General features: G+C 43.1%; 1 protein-coding gene across 1 annotated transcript in view; it reads left to right on the top strand.

Annotated features, from left to right (window-relative positions):
- The window catches only part of Sh3tc2 (SH3 domain and tetratricopeptide repeats 2), a 53,501-nt gene that overhangs the window by 30,749 nt on the left and 10,262 nt on the right, over positions 1 to 12,490 (top strand). Inside the window, exons 10-12 of the mRNA XM_026384393.2 lie at positions 915 to 956; positions 1,067 to 2,767; positions 2,874 to 3,054. Of these exons, the coding sequence (XP_026240178.2) occupies positions 915 to 956; positions 1,067 to 2,767; positions 2,874 to 3,054 (1,924 nt within the window). The remainder of the gene's footprint in view (positions 1 to 914; positions 957 to 1,066; positions 2,768 to 2,873; positions 3,055 to 12,490) is intronic.

The raw sequence follows: 12,490 nt of genomic DNA, 5'->3' as shown, positions 1-12,490 counted from the left end.
CCTTGGCCTCTGCGACTTTCCTCTTTGCCTTTTTGGTCTCTTTCTGCCAAAATTCTAGTGTTCTTCAGGCTTATTAACTAATCTCCCTCTCCTGTTCTCCCTCCCTTCCTGCTCTACTCTCCTTCCAAATGCTTTGCCTTTGTGATCACATTCCATCCTGGGACGCTGGCCAGCTCCTGGTGACCTGCTGTGGGCCACAAATCTGTATTTGCAGTCTCCGCTTTGCTCCTTAGCTCCAGACCTACTCTATTCTCTGCCGAGAACTCCTGCAAGTAACTCAAAATTAAGATGGCTAAAGCTGTACTTAGGATTCTCCTTTCTTCCTCCTCATCCCACCTGTGTACTTCAGGGAACAAAACTGGGCACCTCAGAGGCATTTTGCTCTTTATTCCTTACCTAATCCCCCTGCTTGTGCCACTTTTACCAAGCGCAGTGTCCAGTGCCTTGTGCACATTAACCCATGCTTGTCAAGTGGATGGGTGACAAGTGAATGGAGCATGTGATGCACGCGGAAAGGGAGCAGTGTCACACACCACCAGATGCTCTGCACTTGGAGTTCAGGCCTGGCTCTGTGGAAACTTGCTGAGAGTTTTGCATCTTTCTGGCTTTCAGATTTTATCATCCCCCCCACCCCCCATACCAGCCTTTTGGTATAGAGCTTGTTTCCAGATTTCCTTCTCTGACTCTGGGTCTCAGTTCCCAACTGTAAAGTGTATGGGTTAAACAGGAAGGTGGGGTCCATACATCTCTTAAACTGATGTGGAAGGGGCAGGATCTGCCATTTTTAAATGATAACTGATGGTCTGAAACTTCACTACGAAGCTTCCCTAGGGTTCCTGGCCCGGGTCCCTGGAGGTATCGGCATGGTGACTCATTCTGACCTAACATTAGGTCTGTCCTTCATCTCTACCTAGGTGGGTTTGAATCCATCCAGAATCTTCCCAATGATTTGAGTGGTGAGTAGAAATTATGCTGAACCTGGCCTCTCCTCCTTCAGGTCAGCTCGCTTGTCCTCTTACCTAAGTTGCAGATGCTCAAGGTTGCTCAACTCTGCCTATCCTTATAGCATCCCAGGCTGAAGGCTTCCACGAGGCCAGGTCTGGTGGAGCCTGGGAGGAGCGACAGTTCGTGGGCTCCAGATACTCCAGCAGCTCCGGGGACTCCCACCTGGAGGAGGAGGAGCTCCTTTCAGCCGCCTCCGACAGCTATCTCCTCCCAGAACCTGATGACCTTGATGATCCCGAACTTTTCATGGACCTCAACACTGATCAGGATGAAGAGGAGGCCGATAACTTTGGCTCCATATTGGCTTTTTTGGATCATGAGGGTTACACCGACAACTTTAAGAGCCTGTACGATTTCTCCTTCTCTTTTCTTACTTCTTCGTTTTACAACTTCTCTGAAGAGGATGAGCTTGTGGCCTATCTGGAGGCCTCCAGGAAGTGGGCCAAGAAGAGCCATATGACCTGGGCGCATGCGCGGCTCTGCTTCCTCTTGGGCCGGCTGAGTGTCAGGAAAGTCAAGCTCTCCCAGGCCAGGGTGTACTTTGAGGAGGCCATCCACATTCTCGATGGGGCCTTTGGGGACCTATCCTTGGTGGCCTCTCTGTACATCCACTTGGCTGCCATCTATCTGAGACAGAGGCTGGTGCATAAAGGCCCAGGCCTGCTGGAAAAGGCAGGGGCTCTGCTGGCCTGCCTGCCGGACCGTGAGTCCAGTGCCAAGAGCGAGCTTGATGTGGTGGCCTATGTGCTGCGCCAGGGAATTGTGGAGGGCAGCAGCCCCCTGGAGGCAAGGGCCTGCTTCCTGGCCATTCAATTGCTCCTGAAGCTAGGCCGGCATGAGGAAGTCCTGCCCTTTGCTGAGCGCCTGCAGCTCTTGTCTGGACATCTTCCTCCTTCAGATGCTATGGCCACCATCTTGAGTTTTCTCTATGACAAGAAATATCTTCCGCATCTTGCAGTGGCCTCTGTCCAGCAACATGGTACTCAGAGCGCTCAGGGCGCATCTCTTCCGGTTTGGCAGGTCTACTTGGTCCTCCAGAATACCCCCAAGCTCCTTGGCATTTGTTCCTCAAGCTGGGGTGAAGTTTCTGCCCTGGCCTGCCCAATACTCAGGCAGTCGCTGGCTGCCTGTGAGGAACAAGCTGACTGGAGCACCCAGAGGGCTCTGTGTCTCATCCTGTCCAAAACATACCTCCAACACAGGTCTCCTGATGGTGCCATCCACTACCTAAGCCAGTCCTTGATGCTGGGGCAGCTGCTGGGTGAGCCAGAAGTCTTTGAGTCTTCCCTCTGTCTGGCATGGGCCTATCTCTTAGCCAGACAGGCGAAGAAGGCTCTGGAAATTCTTGAGCCACTGTTATGCTCCCTGAAGGAGACGGAAAGTGTTGCCCAAAGTGGAGTGGTCCATAACCTCCTGGGGCTTGCACTCCTCGATGAAGGCTGTGTGAGCAGAGCTGCTGTGAACTACCTCCAGGCCTTGAACAGAGCTTGGGAGGTGGGGGATGTACGTAACCAGGCAGTGATTATGGCCAATCTTGGTTACCTGACCTTCAAGTCCTGGGCTCCACAGCCAGCCAGGGACTTTCTCCTTCAGGCAGTCCAACTCTATTCTGAACTCCAGACCTGCAAGGAGACCGACATGGAATTAGTACAGGTGCTTCTCTGGCTGGCTCAAGTTCTGGTGTCTGAACACCAGCTGACCCACGGTCGCCTATGTTATGAAATGGCGTTGCTGTTTGGCTTAAGGCATCAACATCTAAAGAGTGAGTATGTCCCGTGCTGCTGGGGAGCATTAGGGAAAATTGTTGGAACATACTTTGCTTGTGTCCTCTCTCTAGACATCTCATTCATGTCCTGCTTTATGTTCAGGTCAGCTTCAGGTCACCAAATGCCTCTGCCATTTCTACAGCTCTGTGTCCCCAAATCCTGAGGCATGCATCATGTACCACGAGCGCTGGCTGGCCCTGGCTCAGCAATTCAGGGACAGAGAGATGGAGGGGAGGCTGCTGGAGTCCCTTGGGCAGCTCTATCGAAATCTAAACACTTCCAGGTGAGTAATGCTTAGGGACAGTCTTCGAAGTAGCTTTCTTTCCCTAAGGAGAAACAGTAATCTCTCCTTCAGGAAGAAAGTTCCGATGCACATGGCAGATGCACTGCATCATGGAAAAATAATTCTGCATTCTTCTGCAGCCTCCATGTAGTGCCATCCATCATTTGAGCTGTGTGACTCTGGGCAAGTTATATACTTTCTCTGTGCCTTGTTTCCTCATCAGTCAAAGGAGGATCTTAATGGCTTCTATCCTGAAGTGTTATTGTGAGGAATGAATGAGTTAAAGCTCAAGGCATACTTGGAACAGGGCTGATGTATAGAAAGGCTTGGGAGTGTTGACTACATCACTATTACTTGTATGTTTCCATAACAACCCATCACATGACTGTGGATGAGGGTGTGTAACTCAGAGAGGCGGCATTATGCTGAGGCCCATGGAACCTTTAAGAGGTCTCCATTGTCTTCATTAAGGGACACAAAGTAAATAAATCCACTGATGACAGAGGTATAAAATTTTATGGTGAAAACTTTGCTTGGGACCTTACCTTTAAAACGAAAGTGGAAATTATGAAACAAAGTTTATTTTCACCTATACACTAAGTCTTAGCTTAATGATACAATAAGAGTTGACTGCTCAGATTATTTGTGTGGATAAAATTGTATAATGTAGGAGACATGTTTTGTTTTGTGATTCTCCTTTTGATGCAATCTTAAGCTTCATTTTTTTTCAAAAACATGCCCCAACTTAACTGTATAACCCCAAAGCATCTTTTAACTCGTTGGTATTCAAACTAGTCTCACTTGAAGTGTCTTGTTATCTGCGGCAGAGGTTCTCTGTCTCTTCACTGGTCTAAGGCTACTTGGTCCTCCTTAGCCATTAGGCAGCCTGCAGTTCTGTCTTCTGACAAGCCTTTTTAAGATTCCATGAAATCCTGTAGGCTTTGCAAGATTTTCCATTTCACTTTGCAACTTATTTGCATTGTAACGCTGTGTTCATGATTACAAAAAAGTTCTAAAATCGGGGGGGGGGGAGGGGTACTTGTAGTATTGAGCACAGAGAAGCAGTTGAGGAGAGGCTAATTAAATGACAGCTTTTGTTTTTAGGCAACATGGTAACCTCAGGTGCCTGGACTATCAGACAATGAATAATGACATAATGAACTCTCTCTCTCTTCATCTAGAGCTATGCCTACATCTGTATCTCCCGCTCCCTTTCCCTCTCTGTTACCCTTTTTGTCTCTTAAAGAAATCAGGGGTCCTCCAAACTTTCCACTGTCTTTGCCTTCAATTCCAGGGGCGAGTTTTGGATCTATGCAGCATGGGGCAGGGGTGAGGGGGACAGGAGAGAGGCCTGGCATCAGCCTACCCTTTTTCCATTGTAGGACACCCTAAGAGTTTGGATGCTTCTGGAGCAGATCCAAAAGGCAGGTTTCAATGAACCTTTGAGATGAAACAATCACATGCTCACAGTGAGGTACTGTAGAGCCAGGCTTTGGAAAGTCGAATGTGAGGGACTGGAGCGAGGGTGCCACGTATGTTTCAGACTTATTGCCGCCTCTTGCTGTGGTACAAGATCAGTCATAGATTAATCTTTCTCCTGGCCTTGCCAGCCATCCTTTGCTCTTCAGTCTCCCACCCCAACCACAGTTGTCAAAACCATAGATGTCCTAATAGGGAAGCCAGAGTGAAAGCCCTGGATGCAGTCAGCGTTGACTACAGAAGCCTTATCTAGGTGTTCAGAATCACCATCCTTCTTAGATGGTGTGGTTAAAAAGGAATGCGAGGGAAAGAGGGGCTGCAGCTGGTTCTGGAAGAGACTGAAGAAAGTAGAAGCTACGGGGCTGGGAAAGGGGCAATCACACTGGATGGGTAATTGGGAAACTAGGTTCTGCTGTGACCTGATAACATGTCCTTAAACAGTCACTTTTCTTGGTTGGTGCATTTACAAAGTTAAGTTGAATCATGAACCTTCTAATTCTAAAACGTTGACTCTGGGACCTATGCTATTTTGTCACTAACTCTTGATACCAGAATTCTTGCAGCCTCTTAAGAGTTTTGACTTTGTGCAGGGGCGGGGCAGATTCTTAAAGTTGTGGGCATTTCAAAGGGATTTTGAGATCAGAGACCTAAACTTTAGACATCTGAAAGACTTTAAAGCATGTTCACAAGTCCTTGCAGGCAGACATTGTGTCTACCATGGAGCTAGATGTACCATAAGAGCTAGATGTACTGTGTAGGCAGTCGAGTGGTAAATCAATTACTTAGTCCTCTAACTTGTGACCCTTAAGCTGCAGCTGAATGCTGACTTGGCCACAGTGATTAAGATGGAAATGGGGAGTTGTGCTTGAGAGAGTCCCTGGCTCTTTAGTTCAGAGCTAGATAAAGAAAAAAGGTAGCTTACAGGTAGGCTCTATCGTCTTTAGTGACAAGGACGGTGTTCAGATTTGCTATCAGTGGAAGCTTAGATGCCCATTCCAACAGCCCTTGGCATTCACTGACCAATCTAGTATTAGCCACAGAACACTTTTCTTCAGAAGTATTCACTGATAAAGATCCAAGTAATGCATAATATATTAGGACATAGAGATTTGCACCCAAATGTGGGATGAAGATTTTTCCTAAAATTGAACAGTTGCTTATGGTGAGCAAACAAACAAACATTAAACTGGCACTGAAGATTGTAAGTTGAAAAATAAAGGTCCCCTTGCAGCAGTCCCCAGACTCCCCAGAAACAACAATGTAAAGATTTTAAATAGCTATAAAGAAATGTTTTATGCATATGAAAGATTATGTATGATGCGTATTCTCTATATTAAATATTAGATGTTTTAAATATAATTGCACCAGTCTAGTCACAAATGGGATCATGATAATAGTTATGTTGTATATATACTGTTCTATTACTTGCTTTTTCATTTAAAAATATCACCATGAAATGTTCCAGCATTTTATCTTTCCGATGTGTCAGGCACCATGGTTGGTGCTGGGGAATTTAATGGTTAGGAAAAAGAGTCTAAAATAACTGTTCCCAAATGGAGCAGCCTACTCTGAGTGGGAGTGACATCTCACCATCACAAGTGTTCAAGCAGAGGATGACTATTCAGGAACTTATAGAAGAGTTTCCTGAATTGAGTTGGACCTTTATTGAGGTATTATAATCATATGACAAAAAAATCTATCCTTTATAATGCAGCATACAATTTAGTTTTTAGTACATTCACCAAGCTGTGTAACCATCACCACCAACTAACTGTAGAATATCTTCATGACCTCCCTCCAAATCTTGAATCCATTAGTGGTCACTCCCCATTACCCATCCTCACCCCATCCCTGGAAACCACTCATCTACTATCCATCTCTATGGATTTTTCCTATGCTGGATATTTTATATAAATGGAGTCATATAATATATGGCCTTTTGAGACTGGCTTCTTTCACTTAGTATGATGCTTTCAAGGGTCATTTAGTTTGTTACATGTACCAGTATTTTATTATTATTTTTTTATTGTTGAACAATATATACCACATGTGTTTATTATGTGATATACCACATTTATTTATTCATTCCAAAGTTGATGGATATTTGGCTTGTTTCCATTTTGTGGCTATTATGAAGAACACAAAATGTTTCCATTTTGTGGCTATTATGAAAAATTCCTACATGAACATTCATGAATATTCATGTAGGAATTTTTGTGTGAAGATATGTTTCTAATTCTCCTAGGTGTATACCTAGAAGTGGAATTACAGTCATGGGGTAACTCTGTTGGAGTGTTTGGGGGAACTGTTCTACTTTTCTCAAAGTGCTGCACCATTCTATCCCCAAAGTGATGGATGAAGGACCACCCCATCTCCACCCACCCTTGCTCTTCCCCTATCTTCTTCACTTTCTGTCCTAGTGGGGATGAAATGAAGCTCGTTATATTTTTTCCCCATTATGGTTTTAGTTTTCACTTCCCTACTAGCTAAAACACTGAACATCATTTCATGTGCTTACTTTCTATTCATGTATTATCTTTGGAGAAATGTCTATTCCAGTCATTTGTCCATTTTAAAATTGGGTCTTTTGCCCTTTTATTGTGAAGTTGTAAGAGTTTTTTTTTTTAATTGTCAATGGACCTTTATTTTATTTATTAATTTATTTATATGTGCTGCTGAGAATCGAACCCAGTGCCTCACACATGCTAGGCAAGTGCTCTACCACTGAGCCACAATCCCAGCCCTTGTAAGAGTTTTTTTTTTCTTAAAAAAACTTATTTTGGATACAAGTCTCTTATGAGAAAGCATTTTATTCCAACTCATGGGTTGTGTTTTCACTTTTTTGATTGCTCATAGAATGAGTTGGGAAATGGTCCTTACTCTTTCTATATTTTTTTTGCTAAGAGTTTGTGAAGGGTTGGTGTTAATTCTTTTTTACATTTTTGGTAGAATTATGTCATTTTTTCTGCATGTAATTTAGGGCTCCATCATTAGGTGCTTACATATTTATAATTGCATATCCTTATGGATCAACTATCTTATCACTGTCAAATGTCCCTCATCGTCTTTAGTGGCAATTTTGTTCCTTTTGTCCAATTTTGAACAGGCACTTCAGGTCCTTTTGTACTTTTTGCATAATTTATATATTTTTACTTTCTAATCTATTTATTTGTCTTTGAATCTAAAGTATGTTTCTTATAGACATTATATAATTGGATCATTTAAAAAATTGATTCTTTTTATGGGAGAATTTAATCTACTTATATTTCATTAGCTACTGGTTAAGACAGTATTTACATAACCATTTTATTATTTCTTTCTCTCTTTTTTTCTTTGTGGTGCTGGGGATGGATCCCAGGGCCAGGCACATGGTAGGCAAGTGCTCTCTACCACTGAGCTACCCCCAGCCCTTGCTAGTTGTTTCTTATATGTCTCATGCATTTTTAGTTTTTTGATTCCCCCATTCCTTCCTTCTTTAGTATTAAGTATTTCCACCATATCAATTTTCTTGTCAATTCTTTTACTATATTTCTTTCAGTTATTTTCTTAGTGTATTCCCTGGGGATTATAATGAGTATCTTAATTTATAGCAATTTCAGTTGTTGCCTGGGCAGGCACACAGGTCCGCACATGCATGTGGCATGTGGTCTTCCTGATTCCAAGGAGGATGTTGGAGATTTACAAAGTCTCTTGTGGACGTCTCGTTCTTCCACTTTTCCTTTTTTTTTTTTTTTTTTAAATCAGCATCTTGTTTGCTCCAAGTATTTTCCTTACCTCAGGCAGTGACAAATTTCAATTATTGCTGCTGTTTTTTTGGACAGACGTACCAGGAAAAAAGGTATTTTCTGTTTCCTGGGTGAACTGTGAGTTAGGTCAGATGAGAGCAAGCCCTGTGAGTGGACACATTCAAGGAGCATTCAGAAAGGTTCAACAGTGACAAATTCTCTGGAGATGGAACTCTGGGGGTTTCCAAACTCATGAAGGCCCCTCCAGAGGCTGCACAGATGTTGACTTTCCCAGTTCCAGTGATTATGAGGCTTTGGTTTTTACAGGTGAGCAGGAGGGCTCTAGGGTAAGTCAGGAAGGAACAAAGCTCACTGAACAGAACTCAAGAGTATTGACATTTTTTTTAAGATGAAAACTTTTTGGATTGTTTTATATCTTTTGTTAATTTCCAGAGTTTGGGGGAAAAGCTTATTTTGAAAAATTTTCCCCCCAGTGTTTTCATTGCTTTTCTGGAGTCCTGGAGTTTTGGAGAGGTCCTTACTCCATTCTTCTGACTAGCATCTTTTAATTCTAATATTCCAAGATTCTAAGATCTGAGATTTTATTTGGGAGGAAATAAAAATGCACTTCTCCAGCTTTACCATCAATATGAGTGACATTAAGAGGAAGCTCAGGAAGTACTTTAGGTATCAGAGGAAACTCCAGTAGACAGAAGGTCATTGTCCCTTTGTAAGACGGCCACTTCATCAAAGAGAACATGCTGTATTGCTATGTTTACTTAGCATGTGTAAATCCTATCCTACTCCTATAGTGTGCTAAAAAAAGAAAGAACAAAGACCAGCTAACAGACAAAAAACCAGGTGTTTCCACACACCTGGATATAGTTACTGTAATTTCTCACTGTATTTCCTGGTAACTGGGGCAGAAGAGGGGACTGCCACATGAGGTTGTCTCTGTTTGGTCAAAGAACGTAAACAAAAGTGTCCTAAGAGCAAATTTTTTCCTGGCACTGGTCTCTAGGAGGAATTTGTTAAGTGGGTCTTGATGGGCAGATTTCTTCAACTCAACCCCCATCAAGGGATTTCCATTCTCCCAAAGCTTAGAGTCACAGCAAGCAAAGGCAGGGAGTGTTCAGGGAAGAAGTGTCAGGCTCAGAGGCGAGGGTCAAGGGGCACTTCCAGCATGGAGTGAGGGAACTTGTCAGGGAAGAATTCATCCAGGTAGAGCATTTGAAGAGGTCCCTGAAGGATGGGTAAGATTTTGCAAAGTTTGCAGAACAGGGAGAATAACATTTCAGGTGGAAAGAAGAGCAGTGATCATGGAAATGCAGGGACCCATTGGAAAAACATTTCATAGAATTACCAGATGGTTTTGGTGATCAACTGGATATGGGTAGAGAGGAGCCTGGGAGCCTGTGGCTTAGGAATGAGGAGGTTGAGTTGGGGTAGGCAAGATGTGGCCCTCTAGGTCCACAGGGAGCGTCCAGGATGAAAATGGTAACAGAAAGCATTCAGAGCTCTCCCTGTCTGCTAAGCAATGTGTATATATCAGGGTGACCACATGAGGTAGAAAGACTTGTACTGAGAGCTGATGGTGGCATGGGCTCACTGGCAGCGATTGATGTCCAAACAATCTGTGGCCAGAGCAGGATCAGCAAACTTTTTTTTTTTTTTTTTAAAAAAAAGGTCAGATTGTTAATGGTTTAGGCTTTGTGGGCCATATGGTCTCTTCCACAACTTCTCCACTCTGCAGTTCTGTACAAAAACATCCATAGATAATTCATAAATGAATCCGTGAGGCTGTGCTTCAATAAAATTTTACTTATAAAAGCTTGTAGAAGGCTGTATTTGGTTCATGGGCCATAGTTGACCACCTCCTGGTCTACAGAACTTATTCTTTTTTTTTTTTTTTTTTTTTGGTACCGGGGATTGAACCCAGTGATGCTTAACCACTAAGTCACATTCCCAGCCCTTTTAAAATATTTTATTTAGAGACCGAGTCTTGCTGAGTTACTCAGTGCCTTGCTAAATGGCTGAGGCTGGCTTTGAACTCTTGATCTTCCTGCCTCAGCCTCCTGTGCTGCTGGGATTGACAAGTGTGTACCATCACACCGGCCAAGAGTGCTAGTACTTTATGTGTATTCTGCTTGCTTGGCCAATAATCCTCATCTTAGATAGATGATATGCTCAGCAGGTTGTATAGTGAAGGCTGGTGGAAGTGCATGCATGAACCTGGCCACTTCCCATCAGGTCTGCCCTTGCCTGCTGCAGAGGGTCCACACAGATTTCACCTCTTGGTTTCACTGGCATTAGCTCAGACCTCTGAATTTTCAATTTAAGGTGGTATTTACTCGTCCATGCTGCCTTTGTGATGATTTTAATTCCTTCTCTTTCAAAGATTTTTCCCTAGTGTTTAGAGATGGAAGGTGGTAGGGAGGGCAAGTGGATGCTTCAGATGTTGGCTCAGTCTTCAGGTTTTTGCCTTGGTATACTCTGCTGTCTTTTGTTCCAGTACATTATTATGTCCATTCTGCCGCCTGGGTGACAATTACAGAATATAATTAATGAAATTTTCAGTCTCTCACTGGGATGGGTCTTTCTGGGTCCCATCTTTGGATAACAATTCAGACTGGTACTTTGCTCTAGATCTGAGCCAAGTGGGGTCCATGAAACCTTTATGACTCTACTGATTCAATTCAGTGAATATTTATTGAGCATTTACTATGGCTAGAAGCTGGACCAAGGAGTTGTATTCCCTAAAGTCACTGCTTGCATAAAAAGTCACCAAAGTCATTATATAAACTGTGGTAAGTTCCAGAAAGGAGGTATATAATATTATTTTGAGAAAGAGGGAATGCCTTGCATGTACCGAGACTTAAAGGAATAATGATTGACCTTTTTCACATGAATACAATAGCAGCCTAGAATCTATTGCTCCTGGCTTTTATTTTTATCCTCATGCTTCTTATTTCTTTGAAACTGAAAAAAATATGCTTCAACATTTGTTTTTTCAATATAACTGATATGACTAATCCCTAGCATTTCTGTTATCCTAAGGAAGGAAATGATTGCTTTTGCTGTGTCCTCGTTTGATCTCAGGGCTGTTATGCATGCTACTGTCCCACTTTTGCAGATAAGGAAACTTTGTTTAGGGTTTCAAAACACTATGTTCTTAGCAACTTCAGGGTTTTTGAAGTGACAAAAGAAAAAAAAAATGTCTGCCTACAGCTGATATCTGGAAACTAAGAACTGCTTGAGTGTGGAGTCAGACTATTCGGGTTAGATGTTTGTTTAAATAGGGTTTATTACTAAGTCCTAAGTCTTTCTGAGCCTTACTTTTCCCTTGGTAAAATGAATGTACCAATAGTACTGACCTCTTAGGATTGTTGTATGATTAAATGAGATTTTACATGCAAAGCACCTAGTGAATGCTACATGCTCAATAAATGCCAGTTAACAATACTGCCATTATTATGATGATAAGAAAGGAGCAGAGAGCTCAAAATAAAGCTTCAGAAAAATGAGCATGAAAATTTGTGTAAGCTAAAAAAAAATCCCATTGAGATTTCTCTATTTGCAAAAATGAGCCAAAAAAATCTTGTTGGCTTCAAATTTCTAGGGGGAGTGAATGAGAAAATGTCTATTAAAAGCGCATGTCCCAACACCTGGCAAAGATTCAGCCCTCAGAAATTGTTAGTCCCTATTATCAGCACAGGACAGAAGCAATTAGTGGAGGCTGGCTTTTGGTCAGAGGTCAGACAAACTCATCAGGCTGGGCAGGGATTTGGGAAACCCTGAGGGATTGGTAGAAGGTCCCTGGAATTACATGCAGGTGTGTTGAGGTCACTTGGCCACAGGCTCATGGATGATGCTCAGGAAGGGCAAAAGAAAAATGATTGAATTCCCAGAGACTTGGGGAAAGGAAAAATGAGAAAAAGAGAAGAATCAGATCTGGAAAGGAGGGGGGATAAATACCGTGGCTGGGCATGCACGTAGAATTTCCAAGAGGGCACATGATGAGTTGGGTTCTTGGCTTCTTTTGATTGGAAAGGTTCACTAGATCTAGAGTCTGCAGGTGGTGGCTGGAGGAACTGGGATACTGAGCCATTTCAGGTCAAGCCAGAGGCTCAGCTGGTGAGTGACACAGTACAGCCACTGGCAGATATAAAGTAGTGGAGTGGGGAGAGAGGAGGGGGAAGAGTGAACAAGCTGGAGACCAGCTCCCCAGTTCA

The sequence above is a fragment of the Urocitellus parryii genome, chromosome 1 (genome assembly GCF_045843805.1).
Source record: "Urocitellus parryii isolate mUroPar1 chromosome 1, mUroPar1.hap1, whole genome shotgun sequence".
Taxonomy (NCBI): domain Eukaryota; kingdom Metazoa; phylum Chordata; class Mammalia; order Rodentia; family Sciuridae; genus Urocitellus; species Urocitellus parryii.
This window is presented reverse-complemented; position numbering and strand designations above follow the sequence as displayed.